This window comes from Hyperolius riggenbachi, chromosome 3 (genome assembly GCF_040937935.1).
Source record: "Hyperolius riggenbachi isolate aHypRig1 chromosome 3, aHypRig1.pri, whole genome shotgun sequence".
Lineage (NCBI taxonomy): Eukaryota > Metazoa > Chordata > Amphibia > Anura > Hyperoliidae > Hyperolius > Hyperolius riggenbachi.
This window is the reverse complement of record NC_090648.1, coordinates 108,950,365-108,969,357: the sequence shown is the minus strand read 5'-3', so window position 1 is coordinate 108,969,357 and position 18,993 is coordinate 108,950,365. Positions and strand designations below refer to the sequence as shown.

At 45.2% G+C, this 18,993-nt stretch overlaps 1 protein-coding gene across 1 annotated transcript in view; it reads right to left on the bottom strand.

Annotated features, from left to right (window-relative positions):
- The window catches only part of DBNL (drebrin like), a 68,589-nt gene that overhangs the window by 38,212 nt on the left and 11,384 nt on the right, over positions 1–18,993 (bottom strand). Inside the window, exons 2-4 of the mRNA XM_068274753.1 lie at positions 8,417–8,472; positions 6,330–6,442; positions 6,155–6,229 (exon numbers count right to left, since the gene is read on the bottom strand). Of these exons, the coding sequence (XP_068130854.1) occupies positions 6,155–6,229; positions 6,330–6,442; positions 8,417–8,472 (244 nt within the window). The remainder of the gene's footprint in view (positions 1–6,154; positions 6,230–6,329; positions 6,443–8,416; positions 8,473–18,993) is intronic.

The window sequence follows — 18,993 nt, the reverse complement described above, 5'->3', positions numbered from 1 at the left end:
AAGGCAGGAGGGAAGTGCTTGAGGAGGGGAGTGAGTCACCCTTCCATCATCAGCTGCCTGTAAGCACATGCCTACAGTGCCTTATGGTAAAACCGTCCCTAAGAAAGGTTATTGAATTGTGGAACGTATTGTCCGAGTTTCCATTGTTTCTTATGGAGAAAACAAGCATGCTTCTAGAATGAATTATGACAAGGTAAACCAAGGTTCTTCTGTACTCTATTCAGCCACTCCATACAGCAGACAGAAACACCAGTGGTCGCTGCTAGAGCACTGATCAATAAGCTTTCATGGCTTCTTGCAGCAGCTGCAGCTCAGGATAGGCTAAATTCTGCATTAGTTAGATGGCGCCTCGCAGATGTTCTAGTGTCTGAAAAAAAAGTGTCACTGAGCTTTCTTCAAACTGACATAGCAAGAATATGACACTGACTTTTTCACAATTAGCTCCTTTTTGGTCTCTGAATACTAAAGGAGTATTTTTAGAATTCCATGTAACCATCTGCCTGTAGAATTAGTCATTCTTCACAATGTCTCATAATGCTCAGATTTCCTTCTTCACATATGTGCTTCCTGAGATCTCATCTCTTCTTCTTGCTGAGCTTACAGTCGTCCTCTAAGATTCAGCATTCCTTTCCACATTAGCCTGAGATGTTCCTAGCAGGCCCCAGTCTGTGCAGACTACAGCTCCTCCTTTATGAGGCACACAGGTAGAGGATGTTTCTGTGGCATTCTCTCTTTTATCCCCAGTTCCCCTTCTTTCTCATCTTCAATCCCCACTATACAGAGTCATCCAGGGCCTCCTAATCCTCCCAATTCCACAACTAGGCATTGATTTCCCCACTATTTAAAGCTTTTGTGTATTTTACTTGCAGTGGCCAGGGGGGCCCACAGGAGAGAAGCAAGGACACAGAGGAATGTGATGGAATCACTAACATGCCGCTGTGTCCAAAACATTAAAACACATTCTTCCTAGGGTACAGTGTACTGAAAATTATTAAAGCATTTATACTTACCTGGGGCTTCCTGCAGCCCTCGGTTTAAGCTGTTGGCTCTCTCGCCGTCCTCCAGGGTGGCTCAGATTGTCCGATGGGCAGCCCCATCTGTTCTTCCAGTGAGCTCAGTCATGCTGTACTGACGACCCCGCCATGCTACAATTTGCGCTCCTGTTGCCACGAGCGAGCCTGTCTGCGCTGAATGCTCCCGGTGATGGGAGTACGATGAGTGCGCGTACGGCCAGCCACGCATGCACAGTATAGCGGGACTCACAGCAACTGGAAGGAGAGACCGAGATGGCCAGCAGACAATCGGAGCAGCCCTGGAGGATGGCGAAGGAGCCAACAGCCTAAAGGGGGCTGAAGGAAGCCCCAGGTAAGTACCCTACTGTTGCACGGTGAGACTTCTATCCACCATACCCTCTAGTCTCCCAGAAACTGATTGGAGGATCATTCCAGTACTTCTAAGCAAAACTATCAAAAAGAAGGCTCAATGTGTGCTCAATCTAGCAGCACCCCACTTACAATGGCTGTAAATTTAGCCTCTCATCTCATTAAGGGCACAGCTTGTGGAAATTTGCATTCACTTGCCGGAATATGCAGGGTCTTGAACTAACTACACTGCTAAGCTCTGAGGGGGTTAGTCCATGCAAAAGTATTTGCATCATTACGGGGGCACACGAGTAAACCCCCCATGACACCCTGAAAGGGGAGCAGCATGAGCAGCGCCCCAAGCGCTCTAACTGGCCAGAAGCACCGCAGCTGCATGCCGGGGAAGGGGGGGGGGGGGGGGGGGGAGATTCTGGCAAGCAAATTCGCACAAGCTGTGCCCTTAATGAGTCGAGAGGCTACATTTGCAGCCAGTATTAGTCAGGCGCACACATTAAAGAAAACCTGAGGCGGTGCGGGAGTGGGGTGGGGGGTGGTTGCGGGGGGGGCTGGGGGTGTCGGGCGATGTAACACAGAGGCATGTTCTCTGCCTCACAACATGCCTCTGTGTCCCCCACCGCCGCGCTATAAACCTTTGAAATTAGCAACAATAATTGTTGCTATTTTGCAGGGTAATGGGAAGAAAGGCGTTCCTGCAAGCTTTCTCCACCTGCCATTGGGCAGCTCTCTCTCCCTGGTCCTGCCCCCTGACGCTCACCCGCCTCCCTGCACGCTGGGAGAGCATTTTTCTCTCCTTCCAGCGTTGTGAGCCAGAGGTCACAAAAGTGTAAATGAGCCCTAGCAGGTCAACGAAGCGGTGGAGATGGAGGCTTCCTGATCCACCCCGCCCCCCGGATCAGGTAGCCTAGGTTTTTTTTTTTTTTTTTAATTGTATAATCCCACCTTGGGCTCTCCTTTAAGCCTTTCTTTTGTTAGTTTGGAGTACTTCTAATGGTGCCCATAAACATTGATTTTCTCATTCAATTCATCTGCTAGGAATCGATTCCCGAAAAATGTCAGATCGATTGATTTTTGATCCATTTTGACTAAAAATCAATCGAAAGTATCGATCGGACAGGATGGAAAACATTGTCATTGGCAAATCGATGGACCATAGCTTTTGCACTGCATTGAACAGTGCACCTCTGCAGATCAATCAATTTTCAATAAATTCCCAGCGGGCATCCACTGGAAATTGATGTGCAGTGTCTTTTCAGAAAGGAATTTCTCGTTTGGAATATTGGGTGAAAAAATATACGTGTTGGCCAGATTGAGTAACACAGGCTGTTTGTGTTCTGAAATTATGCCTGGTAAAATCCTAATGTTTTACATAAAGGTTTGCTGTTAAAAAAAAAAAAAAAAACACTTTGCCAAACCATTTACAAAATGGGCGTGGCTGATCCGGAACGATAAGCATCTAATTACAGTTTGCCAAGTAATCCAGAAAAGGTATGCAAGAATCAACATGCAGTACACACTATGGAGGAGTTGTTTTTTTCACAGCATAACTTATAAAAAGCTAAGTAAAAGCAAAGCTATAAATGGCTCACAATCTGCAGAACTCCATGAAATGTAGACTGACAATGTGATGACTCATCAGTTCTGCAGCAGTGACTATTGTAAAGGGTGCCTGGAATGATTTAAATCAGCTGCCCTGCTCTGTACAACCACTAATACGATTCTTATGTGTATGAGTCAACTTTTCCTGTCTGGACCACGCTGCTAAGGTAAAACATATAGGATCTCTGTATGTGCGCTTGGCAGGGAATCAAGAACAGTCTGCTCTGTTTGGAGTTATATGACCTGGAATCCTGCTGACGGAGTCTCAATCTATTAAAGGGCCAGCATAGTACACAATTACATATTATATAGAGCAGAACTGTCCAAAATGGCGGCCCGCAAGCCACATACGGCCCTTGAGAGCGCTTGTTGCGGTCAGTGCGCTTGCCATGTCACTCCACTTCCTCTCACTACTTCTGCCACGCCCACATTTATCTCCACCCAAAGCCTGGACGTTGCCCCCCCCCCCCTCCCCCCCCGACCAAGACTCACAGGAGCATGTCCACAAAGCTGACCAGCACTGATATAGTGTATATACTACACACCAGTCCATGCTGGCAGAGTAGCCAGTTCATAATATAACTACACTGAAGTCATAAGTACATACATCCTCTAGTGACATCATCATCATCATCATCATCAGCAGCAGCAGCCAATGCAAAGCCCCAGTACAGCCTAATTTATGTATAGATTTCTTTCTGCAGGATGTATTAAAGAAAAGTACATTTACAAGTACACTGTAGCCTCCTCACGTTTCCTCCCCTGCTTTACAAGACACAAACTGCATTTCAGGTGAAAAAGTGAAACAGCAACTGCAACTCTCATTGCCGGGGTTGGTTTTAGGCATAAGCAAACCAGGCAGTTGCCTGGGGTGATACTTGGAAAAGAGGGCAACACACAGCGATTGTGAGTGTTCATGATGGCTAAAGGAACACGCACACGTCAGATTTTTCCGAACGACCGGTCGTTTGAACGTCCGGTCGTTTGGACGTCAAATTGGACATGTGTACGGTCAGTTGTTCAGCTGATAAGACTGTATTTGACCGATCCGCCAAAACCGTCTTATCAGCTGAACGACCGATCGTACACACGCCCGATTTGACGCCCAAATGACTGGTTGTTCAAACGACTGGTCGTTTGGGAAAATCCGACATGTGTACAATCCTTTATACACTACTGCTGGTTCCATTAAGAAAGGAATGGATGGTATTTGTAACACCTAAATGGGCTCTGCTGATTAGAGAACAATGATTTGGCAGGTAATATTTACGTCCTAATTAAGTTGTAATTTTTTTAGATTTGGTTTGTATAGTTTTTTTTGCATCTCTGTGGGACTTTCAGGACAATATTCCAACCTGTAAAGACCCAGGCTGTACATAAACAGTTTTTTTATAAAACAGATACACACCCATTATAATTTTAGGAATGCTGTGTTATGTGCGTTCAGCGAGTTTGGGCCGCTGAGGTATATCTGGCCTGCTAATAATTTAAATAGCCTTTTATATATTTAGAGAAGCATTTCTCTATATATGAAAAGGGGGGGTTGCGCATCCCTAAAAACATGCTGCAATTGACTGGTTAATCGCTCAGGCATGCACCACCTCTATTAGGCTAAAAATGCATGCCCTGTGTCCAAAACAAATGCTACATTTGCATCTGAATTGAATGTGAAGTGTGCAGATAGCTTATTAGAGGTGCTGCACATGTGAGCTGTTGGTCATTTCAGATGCAGCCTTTGTGGTATGCGCTGGCCCTCTCCTCGCATTTCTTTATATAACCTATAAATTTGTTATTGGAGTCCATAAAACTAATTAATTTAGGCTATGATCTTCCTAATGACAAGATTCCAAGGGGTTGGGCAATAAGCTGGCTCACATGTAAAGTACAGTATATGACTGAGGCTCCCTGCACACTGCAAATCCGTTTTGCAATTCCGATTTTCCCTGAATGCAATCAACAGAAAAACAGAGGAAAAATCGCAGCATGCAGTAACGATTAAAAATCGGAATCGGCACCGTTATGAAATGCACACTGAAAAACACACTGCAGCACGTTATGACATGCACATCAACGCATGAGTTTTTATTATGTGCTTAAAGTTTCTCAACTTACTCAATGTGAACGAAGCCTTACACTGATGTGCAACTGCTTTAGTGGGCTCAGACCCTAGTGTTATTGCTTTATGTCAGACCACGCTCTAGCAGCTAAAGATCCCCTTGTGAAAATCTGCTCAGGTAACATGAAGCAGCATAATGAAGGGGTTAACAGGCGTTTATGGACAAGGGTGCTGTTGCTTGGCATTATTATGGTCTCCAGGCTAGAAAGAAGGTGGAGGAGAGCTTTAGGAGAAGCATGCAGCCTATAGTGCTGGAATTCTGTGCTGCAGGAAATGGCTGGTGTAGGGGCCCTTGACCAAGTGTATTTAACGCATTTGGACATCAGCTAATGACGATGGTCATACACAGATAAAAGCTCTGCCAGTTAGTGTCTGCACAAAACTAAAGGTGGCAATATACATCCCTTGATATTGTGGCCCAATCGACCCGATTCAATAATTTATGTACAATTGGAAGAGCATTGGTGCTGCCCTCTGATCGATCATTCCATCAATCAGTCGAATGGATCGATGAGGAATGCTTGAAAATCTAGGTCGGAAGGGAGCGGCAGTAACTGTGTTGATATTGCGTCAATTGATGGACCCAATTGACCCCCTGCTGGTGCCCATCCAGGTGAAAAGTTTGTGCCCCCACTCCTCGGGTGCAGCATTTTAAAGACTTACCTATCCACCGGTATGACTCCTGGCCTTCTCCGGTGTCCACCATACCACATGCACCGGGTACCTGGTGACACTGGCACATGTGTGGCGTCACAGGTGAAAGTGTAACACTGCACACAGGCACTGCATGAACACTTCACACTTTGATGAGTGGACGGGTGCATCAGTCAACAGGACGATTTGCAATAGATTTCAGGCTGCAATCTACTACAAATCATTGGGCAATGTGTGTTCAGGTAATAGATTCCGCTCAACCGAAAAGATTTATTCTGACCATATATCGAATGTATGGCCAGCTAAAGAAAACATCTGCGCCTGCAGTTGGGCTTTAAAGGATAAACATTCTTATTTTGATTATGGCATCTACTTAGAATTTTATCGAGAAAACATGAGCTTGTACCTTTAAGAAGTTAGCCATGGTGCTGACGTGATTGGCACACGCTCCTTTCCTGGAGTCATTTACACCTTCCCCTGTCTATAGAGAAAGGAGAGAGTGAGAGAAGAGAAAAAAACTAGTTCATGGATGAAGCAGTATCATGACATTTCTGATCACATGACAGGGTCTCTTCACTCACCCAATTAATAAGGACATATTTGGGGAGACCAGAGTTGGGATCCTGCACTCTGCAGAAGGCATACATGATTTTCCCACTGCTCAGGTCATCCACCAGTTCTTCCAGACCACCATCTGTAAAAGCCAGGAGGGTAGGAAATGCGGGGATAGGGAGGGAAGAGAGCAGAGGAGGACATGGAAGACAGTTAGGTCACAGTATGCGGAGTATAACAAGACACAGAACATTTATATACTGCTCTTCTCCTATAGGCAGTAGCAGTGTTAGGGAGTCTTGCCTAAGGTCTCCTACTGAATAGGTGCTGCCTTACTGAACAGGAAGTGCTGAGATTGGAACCCTGGACTCCTGAGTCAATCACAGAACCCTTAAAGTGGATCCGAGATGAAAAACTAACTATAACAAGTAACTTGTCTATATATCTTATCTAAAGTTTAGATGGTTTACACAGCAAATCTAGCTGCAAACAGTTTTAATAGAATATTATTATTTATTCCTGTGATACAATGACAGCAGCCATGTTGTTTCTAAACATTACACAGAGGCAGGCTTATCTGTATCTTGAGCCATCAGCCTAATCCCCTCTCCTCCTCCCTCCTCCCCTCTGCCTATGAAATCAATGGCCAGTAACACCTCCCCTTCCTCCTGCACAGACTGAGCTCCCATGAGCCCTTCCTACTACCAAGGCTCTCTGAAACCCTGTGGGTGTGGCTTTTTTAGTTTATAGGGAATTAGAGCATTAACACAAAAACAAAAAAGTATTTGGCTTGAGGAATGCCCTATAAACAATAGGAAAGGAACACAATTATGCAATGTGTAAAAGTTCACCTCGGATCCACTTTAAAGCGGACCTGACCTCAGAACGTCCTCTCTGCTCTAAAAAATACACAACAGCATAATAACCTTTAAACAAAGAACATTTCTTTGTTACAGCTCATACAATACTCTAAAATAAATCTACACTGGTTCTACTTCCTGATTCATGGAAGCAGACATATTGTTTACAGCCTGTGCTTTCTAATGGGCTTATCTGCCATAGGCAGTCATGTAACACAGGCGAGGAATCAAATTACAACTAGTGATTAGACACAAATGAGGGACAATTAAAGTGGATCTGAGATTAACTTTTACTCATTCCATAATTGGGCCCCTTACATATAGTTTATATGGCATACCTCAAGCCAAATACTTTTTTTGTTTTTTTGTTTGTTTTAATACAATATAAGCCTCGGCCACAGCTCCTATAGCGCCTAGGCATTCTGAGTCCCATGTAGCAAATGCTCATGGGAGCTCAGTCTGGGGAGGAGGCGGCTTTTCCCGGAGCAGGCATTACCAGCCAGAGATTTCAGAGGCAGAGGGGTGGAGTTTTCACAGGCTGAGAGGTAAAGATGTAGAGCAGCTTGCCTGTGTGATGACAAGCAGAATATGGCTGCTCATTTAAACACAGGAAGAAATAATCATATACTGTTGAAGCGGTTTGCAGCTAGATTTGCTGTGTAAACTATCTCACTTTAGATAAGATATATAGACAAGTTAATTGATAGTTAGTTTTCATCTCCACTTTAAAGGGACACTGTGGGGGGGGGGGTCGGGGGAAAATGAGTTGAACTTACCCGGGGCCTCTAATGGCCCCCCCGCAGACATCCTGTGCCCGTGTAGCCACTCACCAATGCTCCGGCTCCGCCTCCGGTTCACTTCTGGAATTTCAGACTTTAAAGTCTGAAAACCACTGCACCTGCATTGCCGTGTCCTCGAACCGGCGGATGTCCCCAGGAGCATACTGCGCAGGCCCAGTATGGTCTGTGTCTGCACAGTACGCTCCTGGTGACATCAGCGGGATTGAGGACATGGCAACAATCTAAACTCTCTAAATACATACAGGGTGCAGCTCTCTGTTTTCCTTTTGTCCTGTGCAAGAGTTCAGGTCCACTTTAACCAGTACACTATGCAGCCACTGAGACTAGAGCTATAAGAGCTAACAAAGCTACAAGAGCACTAGCTGATAGCAGGTAACATGCAGATGAAAGGACGTGGTTAGATATCTAACTAGAGCAACATATCTATTCAGTTACTGCAATATACAAACCACACACCTCCAGTTCCCGCCAGTCTGATGTCATTGCTGTTTCCTTCATAGGTGTACAGAGCCCTGAAATGAGACATTTCAGAAGATAAATATTAGTCAAGGTTCTGTAAAGAAGTGCACAGCTTACTAGGATCTATGGGCACTTTCTCTTTACAATAATTGAATCCCACAGAGACATAACCTGCACAAAGAAGTAATAAGTAGAAATGGTAAGTGAGATGGTAAGGATTCAGAGCAAAGCAAGTCTGTGAAGCTTGCAAATGAACCAATAGAAACACAGCAGATGTTGCATCTGACTAGTTCATTTCCAAGCAGGGCCAGACCAAGGCAGAGGTGCCGCCAGGATCAGCCTTCTGCACCCGTCACACCGTCCCCCCATCTCCTCTCTATGATGTCCTCTAGTGGTGCCTCTTATTACTGCGCCACTGGAGTAATCAAGAGAGGAGGCAGAGGGACAGTGCAACAGGGTGAAGAAGACTGATCCCGGCAGCCTCAAGATAATGAATGGTGGAGAGACTGCCCAATACGGGGGGGGGGGGGGGGGACTGACTATAATGGGGTGGGGGGAGGGAAGGGGGACGCTGTCTACTACAGGGGCAAATCTGGCTATACTGGGGGGGAAGCTGCCTAATGCAGGGGGCACGCCTGGCTATACTGGGGAGGGGGGTGTCTAATAAAGGGGGCTCAGCTGGCTATAATGCGGAGGGGGGGCTACCTAGTACAGGTGGCACATCTGGCTGTATGGGGGGGGGAGGGAGGCAGGAATGGTGGAGAGACTGCCCAATACAGGTGGTAAATCTGGCTATAATGGGTGGAGGAGGCTGTCTACTATAGGGGGCAAATCTGCCTATACTGGGGCAGAGGCAGCCTAATGCAGGTGGCACACCTATACTGGGGAGGGATGTACCTAATAGAGGGCAGAGCTGGCTAAACTGGGCAGGATGCCCTCCTAATACTTTTAGCACATTTACTACCCATACTGGGGCGGCCGGACACAAATGTGTTTTTTGTTTTTGTTGGAGGGGGGGTGCACTTTGATGCCTCCACCTCTAATGTTAGAGACGTTTGCCCCACCACAGCTGCATACATTTGGATCAACTGAACGTGATTAGCATCTCATTGATTCTCTCATTCTCCCCCTGCCCTTATGCTGGGCATACATGGATAGATTCTCCCTTATCAATCGAGCCGCTGATAGCTCGATTGATAATATCCGACAGGTCCGATGACCCACCGGATAGATTCCCCACTCGATCCCCGCGGGCGGACAATAGCGGGGAATAGAGCAGCTGATAAGGAGCGCCAGCGGGGACCGATACGCGCGCACAAGACGGCATTGAGCCGCTGGCTCGATACTGGTGCATAATCGCGCCGTGTATGAACAGCATTACACACTAAAATCCCCCTGTTGTACTTGTCTAGTCCAAACATCACCAGCAAGAGGGCAGCTCATGCAGGCAAAGGAAACAAACAATGAAGCTGCGAACATCAGCTGTGGGAAAGATATAACCAGGGCTGTGGAGTCGGAGCAATTTTGGCTACCTGGAGTCGGAGGCTTCATAAACTGAGGAATCGGAAGATTATTGTACCGCCTCCACAGCCCTGGATATAACAGTGGAAATATACTTGGCATTGCAACATTTATACTGTATAAGCATTCTAATGCATTTATACAACACTGACATTTTCTTCAGAGCTTTACAGAGAACATTGAAAAAAACAAACAAACAAAAAAAAAAAGACAATTATTTATAATCTGCTCTAAGTTGTGCTGATGAAACCTTCTGTGTGAAAGGATTTCTGTGCGGTGTTGGGCCTTGCATGGTGCACTTTGAAGCATGGTGGAGGGTAAGAGTTTTTAGTCACCTGTTCCCCACCCAAGACTCCTCTTCACTTACCACCGCGCAGGGTACAATATACATGTTCATATGATTAGGGAGCTGGTTACACAGATCCAGAAATTCAAGTCCGAGTCAGTCCATGGGAAAGGTGCCAAAGGATACACTAGGGGAGAAGACCCTGCCAAAGGCTTGCAATCTAAGGGAAGAGTGGAGGACACACTAGGTAGGGCTGCAGAATAGGTGCTCTGCAGAGAAAGGTTACAGTTATTTTGGTTGAAAAAAGACATACGTCCATCGAGTTCAACCAGTATAAAGTACAACACCAGCCTGCTCCCTCACATATTCCTGTTGATCCAGAGGAAGGCGAAAAAACCCTTACAAGGCATGGTCCAATTAGCCCCTAAAGGGAAAAATTCCTTCCCGACTCCAGATGGCAATCAGATAAAATCCCTGGATCAACATCATTAGGTAAGGCATGATAGAGGGTGGGTAGGCCATCTTGAAAGGTGGGTATTGAGGGATTGTTTAAAAGTGTTGAAGGAGAGGATGAGTCTGATGGGCGGTGGAAGGGAGTTCCATAGGGTGGGGGCAGCTCTTGAAAAGTCTGCAGGCACGCACGGGAGTGAGAAATGTGCGGGGCGGTCGGGTTTAATATACTCCACACAATAGACAAAACAAAAAAAACAGCCTGAGCTAGGGCTTTACTTAACCTCTTCAGAGTATAAAAATAATTGAAATCTAAACCCTGTTTACTACCTCTTATACCTGCCAGAGCATAATTTCAATTGCTCTCGCCGTGCAGTTTCATCTCTCTGGTGCCACTGCAACCCTAAGGACAACTGAGTTCCGTGCACCAACCAGAAACCGATTTAATTGGCTCCTGACCCCGTGAGCTAAGCACACAACAAATTCTGAGAAAAAAAGGATCTGATCCTTAAGGGGCCAGAGCCTATCAGTACGGAAGTGGTTACAAAACACAACCGGTGGTCATTGCTGTGCACTTCTCAATCAGGAATTCCTGTTCCTTTGAACCCAAGGTGCACGTTGTACACCTGAACACCTCAGGAAGCTTTGTCACAACACGTTATTCCTAGGGCTGCCACATAATCAGTGTATTTTCAATGCGGTCTCTGTCACTAGCAATTATCCACTAAAGAACCGAGCGAGTGAAATCTGTCAGGCTTTTGTGCCGGAGACATTCTTTTACTTCCTATTAGTTTCTATTATTAGCTACAAATAGCTGCCTGGAAGCCATTTATATCTCTGCAGAACATATCGAGAGATTTATAGAAGCTCTGCAAGATCACTTGGGGGACATGGTCATTAGAAAGTGCAGAAAGGTTCTCAATTAGAGCTGCTAATTCCAAATATTCTCCCCATCAGCATGTGTCCCCTCAAGGAAATTCAGCCACCCCAATCTAATCCCTACCATAGTCCTACGTCTATCATAGTCTAAGGCCAATTTAGGGGAAGTCAAGTAACCTCTCGGTTTGTTTTTGGGATGTTGGAGGAACTCTGAGTGCCCAGAGGAAACCCACGCAGACACGGGGAGAATAGTGCTCTGGCTGGGATTCGAACCAGGGGCGCAGCAAGGCGAGAGTGCTATTCATTAAATAATACTAAAAGTCAAATACATCAGTCCAGCATACAACAAAGTCACAGTAGTGACAATGCTGAAAACTCTGCGGGTTACAATTAAACAGTTTCAACTATATAAGGTTGCCTTTTGAAGGCTGGAGAACAAACAAAAACAGTGGCATTGAAAGCGGAGTTCCTCTCTGCTGTAAAAGATGCGCAACGGCATAATAACTTTTACAGAAAAACATATGTTGCAGTGGGTACAAATCCTACAGTAAATATGCAGCATGTCTACTTCCTGCTTTCATGGAAGCAGATATATTGTTAACATTCTGTGCTTTCAAATGAACTGATCTGCCGTGGCAGTCAGCTGACACAAGGGATCAAATTACAGTTGTGATTAATGACAGATGAGGGGGAATTAGACAAGCTGATCTCTCTAAATACATACAGGGCGCATTTCTATATGTTTCCCTTCTGTTCTGTGCAAGAGTTCAGGTCCACTTTAACATGTAACGCTTGAGAGCTGCAGCCACTAGTGGCATGCTCAGTAGGCCACCTTGCAGTGTTAGTGTTGCCCAAGCACTCCTTAATTAATAGGCTGTGGTGTTATATATGGTTTTGTACACTTTAATTCTTCGAAGAGCCACAGATTGCTCAAGGTAACGTAATATGTGTGTGACAGAAGGAAGGACGTTCCTAGAGCTCTGAAGGAATTACACAAGTTATGATGTGGTCACAGTTCTACTGACATTGAAGAGTTTAGCGTTTGGGAAAGCGCATTGTGCCACTGTCACCCTAAAGGTGGCCACACACCGTACAATTTTTTAAATATCTGTTCAATTTAAGAATTGCAGTCAATTTTTCTGACTGATTTTAACATTTCAAAAATATGACCAATGTACCACACACGTGTTAAATTTTTCCCCAATAATGATAAAACTGATTGGAAACTCTGAGAAAATTGCTAGGGGGTGTATATTCATAAATTGACAATCTAACACACACCGTACAATCTTTAGAAAATTTAAAGGGGAACTGAAGAGAGAGGTATATGGAGGCTGCCATGTTTACTTCATTTTAAGCAATATCAGTTGCCTGGCAGCCCTGCTGATCCTCTGCCTCTAATACTATTAGCCATAGCCCCTGAACAAGCATGCAGCAGATCAGGTGTTTCAGACTTTAAAGTCAGATCTGACAAGACTAGCTGCATGCTTGTTTCTGGTGTTATTCAGATACTACTGCAGAGAAATAGACCAGCAGGGCTGCCAGGCAACTGGTATTGAGTAAAAGGAAATAAATATGGCAGCCTCCGTATACCTCTTACTTCAGTTCCCCTTTAAAGAAAAAATTCCAGCATTCCGGATTGATAAAAAAAAAAAAAAAAAAAAACAAGAAATCCGAAAGCTTTTTTTTCATTAGACTGAAAAATCCGATCAATTTTTCAGGAGATCCGATCATATTTATCGAATTGCCGTGAAATCGGATCATTTTATTGTATCGTGTGTGGCCACCTTTGGACAATGCTACAGAGCAGCACCACCCTGCAGCCAGCTTCAGTGTTGAATACAATAGGTTAACACACGCCTCCCACGCACTCTATATTTGTTATTTCCTAGTAAAAATAAGAAAGAATCGACTTCCGCAAACAGGCAGGAGTAATCACAGGGGTTTCATTGCTGCAGATCACAGGCTGTCAGCAAGACTGACTGTCAGATAAAGCACAAGAAACAATAGGGGAAAACAATCAGCTGTAAAGTTCTGCAAATTAACCTTTCCCTACATGACTGCTATTCTTTTCTCAGCATGGTCAGACCACCAGACTGGTGTTCTCATTGTGGTCACATCATGAAAAGCAGAGGACATGCATGACAGGTCAGGAAATTGGCATTTTTGCTTTAGAATAATTATGGTAGCTTCCACATGCATCTGAGCGTAGGTTTATTTTGGGGCTGTTAAAACTATGAAGGAAACATTTCTGACCAGCTATTTATATGAATGTCAAACTATGAAGGAAATAAAATATCGGTATACCCCTTTCAGACTCCTAGAAACGGTTTGAATCTGCTTACGGTGTAATTAAAGTCTGGAATAACATACAATATAAACTACGGTAGTTAATTCCTCATGGGGTTATCCTATTTGCATTCGTCCCATGATGTCATCTGTGTAAAGGTCATAAATCCCTTAGCTCAGAGTGCAGCATTGCTAGAAGCTGTAATTCTATGGCTATGGTATAACTTCATGTTCATTCCAGTTTAATTGCTTATCTAATATTGGTGTTTAGAGCATTATCTGTGAAGCTTTAATGGCAATACTTTTCTGTGGCATGTAATCCATAAGGTTCCCAGCAATATCCTTACAGTAACGTTATGAGATACCATAAATGTCCTTAAAGATTTTTTTATTTTTTTTAATGCGGCTAATCTTTCAGTACCACACATTGAATAAGAACATAGTTGCATAAACATGTACAAATACTGGTACCCACAAGGATCAAGACTTGATTCCTCGTGCAACAGCTCGGCGGTAGAGTTCTATACTGATGTATCTTTAGCCTAGAGCAGGCATGGGAAAACTTGGCCCTCCAGCTGTTAAGGAACTACAAGTCCCACAATGCATTGCAGGAGTCTGACAGCCACAGTAATGACTCAAAGCCAAATGCATTGTGGGACTTGTAGTTCTGTAACAGCTGGAGGGCCAAGTTTGCCCATGCCTGGCCTAGAGGCTTGTTAAAGCGGATCCGAGATAAAAAATTAACTATAACAAGTAACTTGTCTATCTATCTTATCTAAAGTTTAGATAGTTTACACAGCAAATCTAGCTGCAAACAGCTTCAACAGTTTATGATTATGTATTCTATGATACAATGACAGAAGCCATGTTTTGTTTGTTACATTACACACAGGCAAGCTGATATGCATCTCCAGCCCTCAGCCTGTGACAAATTCAGTCCCCTCTCCTCCTCCCTCCTCCCCTTTGCCTCTGAAATCTCTGGCTAGTAACCTCCACCTCCTGCCCAGACTGAGCTCCCATAAGCCCTTGCTACTAAGGCTCAGAGTGCCAAGGCACTATGGAAAAGCTGTGGGCGGGGCTTGTTTAGTTTATAGGGAATTAGAGTACTAAAACAAAACAAAGCAAGTATTTGGCTTGAGGAATGCCCTATAAACTATATAAAGGGACATATTTATGCAATGAGTAAAAGTTTATCTCAGATCCACTTTAAGCGTGCTGTTGCCATAGGCATAGAGGAAAGTAAAAGAACAACGGAGAAGCATGGAGAAGGTGGATTGAGTATGATAGATTGCCAGTCTAGAAGGTCAGAAGCTGCCATACACACTAGATTCTTGGCTGAAGCTTACCTGGCCAGCCACCTCATCTAAAAGCTGGGCATACACTATTCAATTATCAACTGATTTTTTGTTTTTGAGCAATATTACGATTCAAATTAGATCAATATAACAATCGCTATTATGATCGATCCTTTTATAACAGATTAAAAATCAACATTGTGGATCTTTTGATTGACTTTAGCCTATCAATCAAAAACAAAAAAATTATAGAATTTATTTTAGTATTCATATAGCGCCGACATATTACGCAGTGCTGTACAGTATATTGTCTTGTCACTAACTGGCCCTCAGAGGGGCTCACAATCTAGTCCCCACCATAGTTATATATGTCTATGTAGGTTTCATGTAGTGCATGTATCGTATCTAGTGCAAATTTAGGAGGAAGCCAATTAACTTATCTGTATGTTTTTGGGATGTGGGAGGAAACCGGAGTGCCAAGAGGAAACCCACACAGACATGGGGAGAACATACAAACTCCTTGCAGATGCTGACCTGGTTGGGATTCGAATCGTGGACCCAGCACTGCAAGGCGAGAGAGCACTAACCACGATGCCACAGTGCTGCCCACTACTATACAGGGATCTTATAAACCATCTAGTGTTTGCACAGGGCCTTAGACTATGAAGAGGATATAACACTATGAGAATAGCAGGGATTAGATTGTAAGCTCCTCAGACAGTTAGTGGCGTACTCATATATTCTGTAAACTGCTGCTGATGGCGTCAGCACAATATAAACACACAACAATAATAACATCAATATCTTTATAAATGGTTCCAACTTAAAAGGAGAAAGAGTTTAAAGGCTTTTCGACTGACTGGTTTTTTTTTCCTTCCTCGACTTCAGTTCTTGTTAAATTGTACCTGTACCCAATTTAAAACAGAGTCCACAGAGTAGGTGGATTAACTTGCAGAGATTGAAGCTTACATAGACAACAAGCACTGCGCTCACAATGCAGGAAAGCAGCAGATGCTCGTAAGCCAATAGCCTCCTACACACAAGTGCATCCAACACTAATGTGGCTCCAAGCTGTGTGTCCCCAGCCTTTCCAACTCTCTCCTGGCAGAGAGAAGCCATGGAAGCAAAGGGCCTGCAGAGTCAGGTGCAAGCCACACTGAATAATAAAACACCTGCATAGTGCTCAGAGCACTTTCCTGTAGTGGGCTCAGTACAAAGTGGATGGATGGTGTCCTGGTTAAGGGCTCTGCCTCTGACACAGGAGACCAGGATATGCATCTCGGCTCTTCCTGTTCAGTAAGCCAGCACCTATTCAGTAAGGAGATCTTGGGCAAGACTCCCTAACACTGCTACTGCCTATAGAGCACGCCCTAGTGGCTGCAGCTCTGGCGCTTTGAGTCTGCCAGGAGAAAAGCGCGATATAAATGTTCTCTGTTCAAGCTGGCTGAAGACATTGCATTGGCTCTGAGGGTGTCAGGAAATCCAATAACTGGGCACTATAAAATCTGTCACAACAATCTGTGACCCACCTCACAGTATTTCATGTCAGAGCTAATCTAGCTGAGGTGACACAGTGAGGGGACACAGTGGAAAAACTCATAGACAAACTCCACTTCCTGTAATTAATTGAGGCAAACTCACCGCTGCTAAAATCAAAGTGTCCCACAACTACATAGACATATTTGGTTGGTGGTGTGGATGGTCTTTGAAATATGGGCAGCACAGTGGCGTAGTGGTTAGCGCTCTCGCCTTGCAGCGCTGGGTCCCCGGTTCGAATCCCAGCCAGGTCAGCATCTGCACGAAGTTTGCATGTTCTCCCCGTGTCTACATGGGTTTCCTCCAGGCACTCTGGTTCCCTCCCACATCCCAAAAACATACAGATAAGTTAATTGGCTTCCCCCTAAATTGGCCCTAGACTATGATACAAGCACTACACGATTTAGACATATGACTATGGTAGGGATTAGATTGTAACCCCTCTGAGGAACAGTCGGCACTATATTAATACTTAAATAAATAAAATAAATAAGTAATTACATAGTTCAAAGAACAAATGAGTGGTATATATATATATATATATATATGTTACGGCCAAAACCAGAAATCGGCCAATTCTAGAATTGGCCGATTTGACGTCGGCCAAAGTCCAAAATACTGGGAATTTCTGACATTGGCCGGCCAGTTCTAGAAACGGCCAAAGTCAGTCGGCCAAAGTCCAAAAGGCAGAAATCCCAGAACATCCTGGGTCCTGTCCAGCACCATGAATGGCACTCGGAACGTCCTCTCTGCTCCAAAATACACACAACAGCATAATAATCTTTTTAAAGAAAATCATTTCTTAGTTACAGCTGATGCAAATCCTGCAATAAATCTGCAGTGTGTCTACATCCTGCTTTCTTGGGAGCAGACATATTGTTAACATCCTGTGCTTTTAAATTAGCTGCTCTGCTGTGGCAGTCAGGTGACAGGGGGAGAGATCAAATTACAGTGGCAAGTAGTCACAGATGAGGGGGGGATGCATGGCTGGGGGCGCTTTGCATGGTGGGGGGGGGGGGTCTTTTCTGGGGGGCTGTGCATGGCTGTGGCTGCTTTGGTGTGCACTTTCCATGGTCGGGGGGGGGGGGGGGGGTGGCTTTGCATGGCTGGGGTGCTTTGCATGGTCGGGGGGCTTTGTTGCTGTGCACTTTGCATGGTGGGTGGGGGGGCGGCTTTGCATGGCTGGGGGTGGGCTTTGCTGGGTGCCTTTTAGGCTGGGGGTGCTTTGCTGGGCTGAGGGGGGGCTTTCCTGGAGGCTGCCAGTGCCAGCACTAGTACTCAGACCTCCGATCAGGGCAATCAGAGAGGTGGAGAGAGGCAGAGCAGCGCACGCGAGCTACCTGTCCGGACCCATACACTTCAATGCGGAAGTGTTCAATGATGTCACTTCTGCATTGAAGTGTATGCGTCCTGCGGGTCGCGTGAGCTGCTCTGTCTCTCTCTGCTTCCCCGGTCCGGTCGCCCTGATCTGAGGTCTAGAACGGCAGCGGGGGAGGAGCGGGGCTTCCTGGCTGGCGGTGGGGAGGGGAAAGCAGATGGCGGGGGAGCGGTGCAGGGAACGTCGGGACTTGGCCGGCCAAGGTAAGTCACAACGCGTTCTGGCCGGCCAAAGTCCGAAATTCCCAGGCATTTTGTATATTGGCCGGATCAGCCGGCCACTTCGCGTTGTGACCGGCCAGAACCCGAAGTGGCCAGACTTCGGGTTCTGGCCGTAACATATATATATTTCTCATGTTATGAAAACTCAGCCTTTGTAAGCTTTCCCCTAAATTCTGCAGCCCACTTTGCTGTGATTTGTTCACGTAGATGCGCAAGGACACACTACAGAAGGAAAGATATTCGCGAGCCAAGCTAGGTCACATACCTCTCACTTAAGCTGTGTACCCACCAGGGCTGTGGAGTCGGTAAAAAAAAAAAAAAAATCATCCAACTCAGACTCCTCAGTTTATGAAACCATCAACTCCGACTCCAGGCACCCAAAGTGGCTCAGACTCCTTAGTCTAATCCACTGAGCTGTGGATTTGGTACAAAAATCATCCGACTCCTCAGTTTATGAAACCATCGACTCAGACTCCAGGTACCCAAAATTGCTCCGACTCCAACGCCCTGGTACCCACGGCCAGATGAATCAGGAATTTCCACCAACGAACGATTGTCTCCTGATCCATTTGGCCAAATTGGGGGATGATCGTTCATCGGCGGAGATCCCGATCCATCTGGCCAAGGGTACATAGATACATGCATCAAATTTCAGCAATCAAACATGCTGGAAAAGCTCGGGTCAATGTGCTTGATCAGGTGCGCGGCGGTAATGTCGT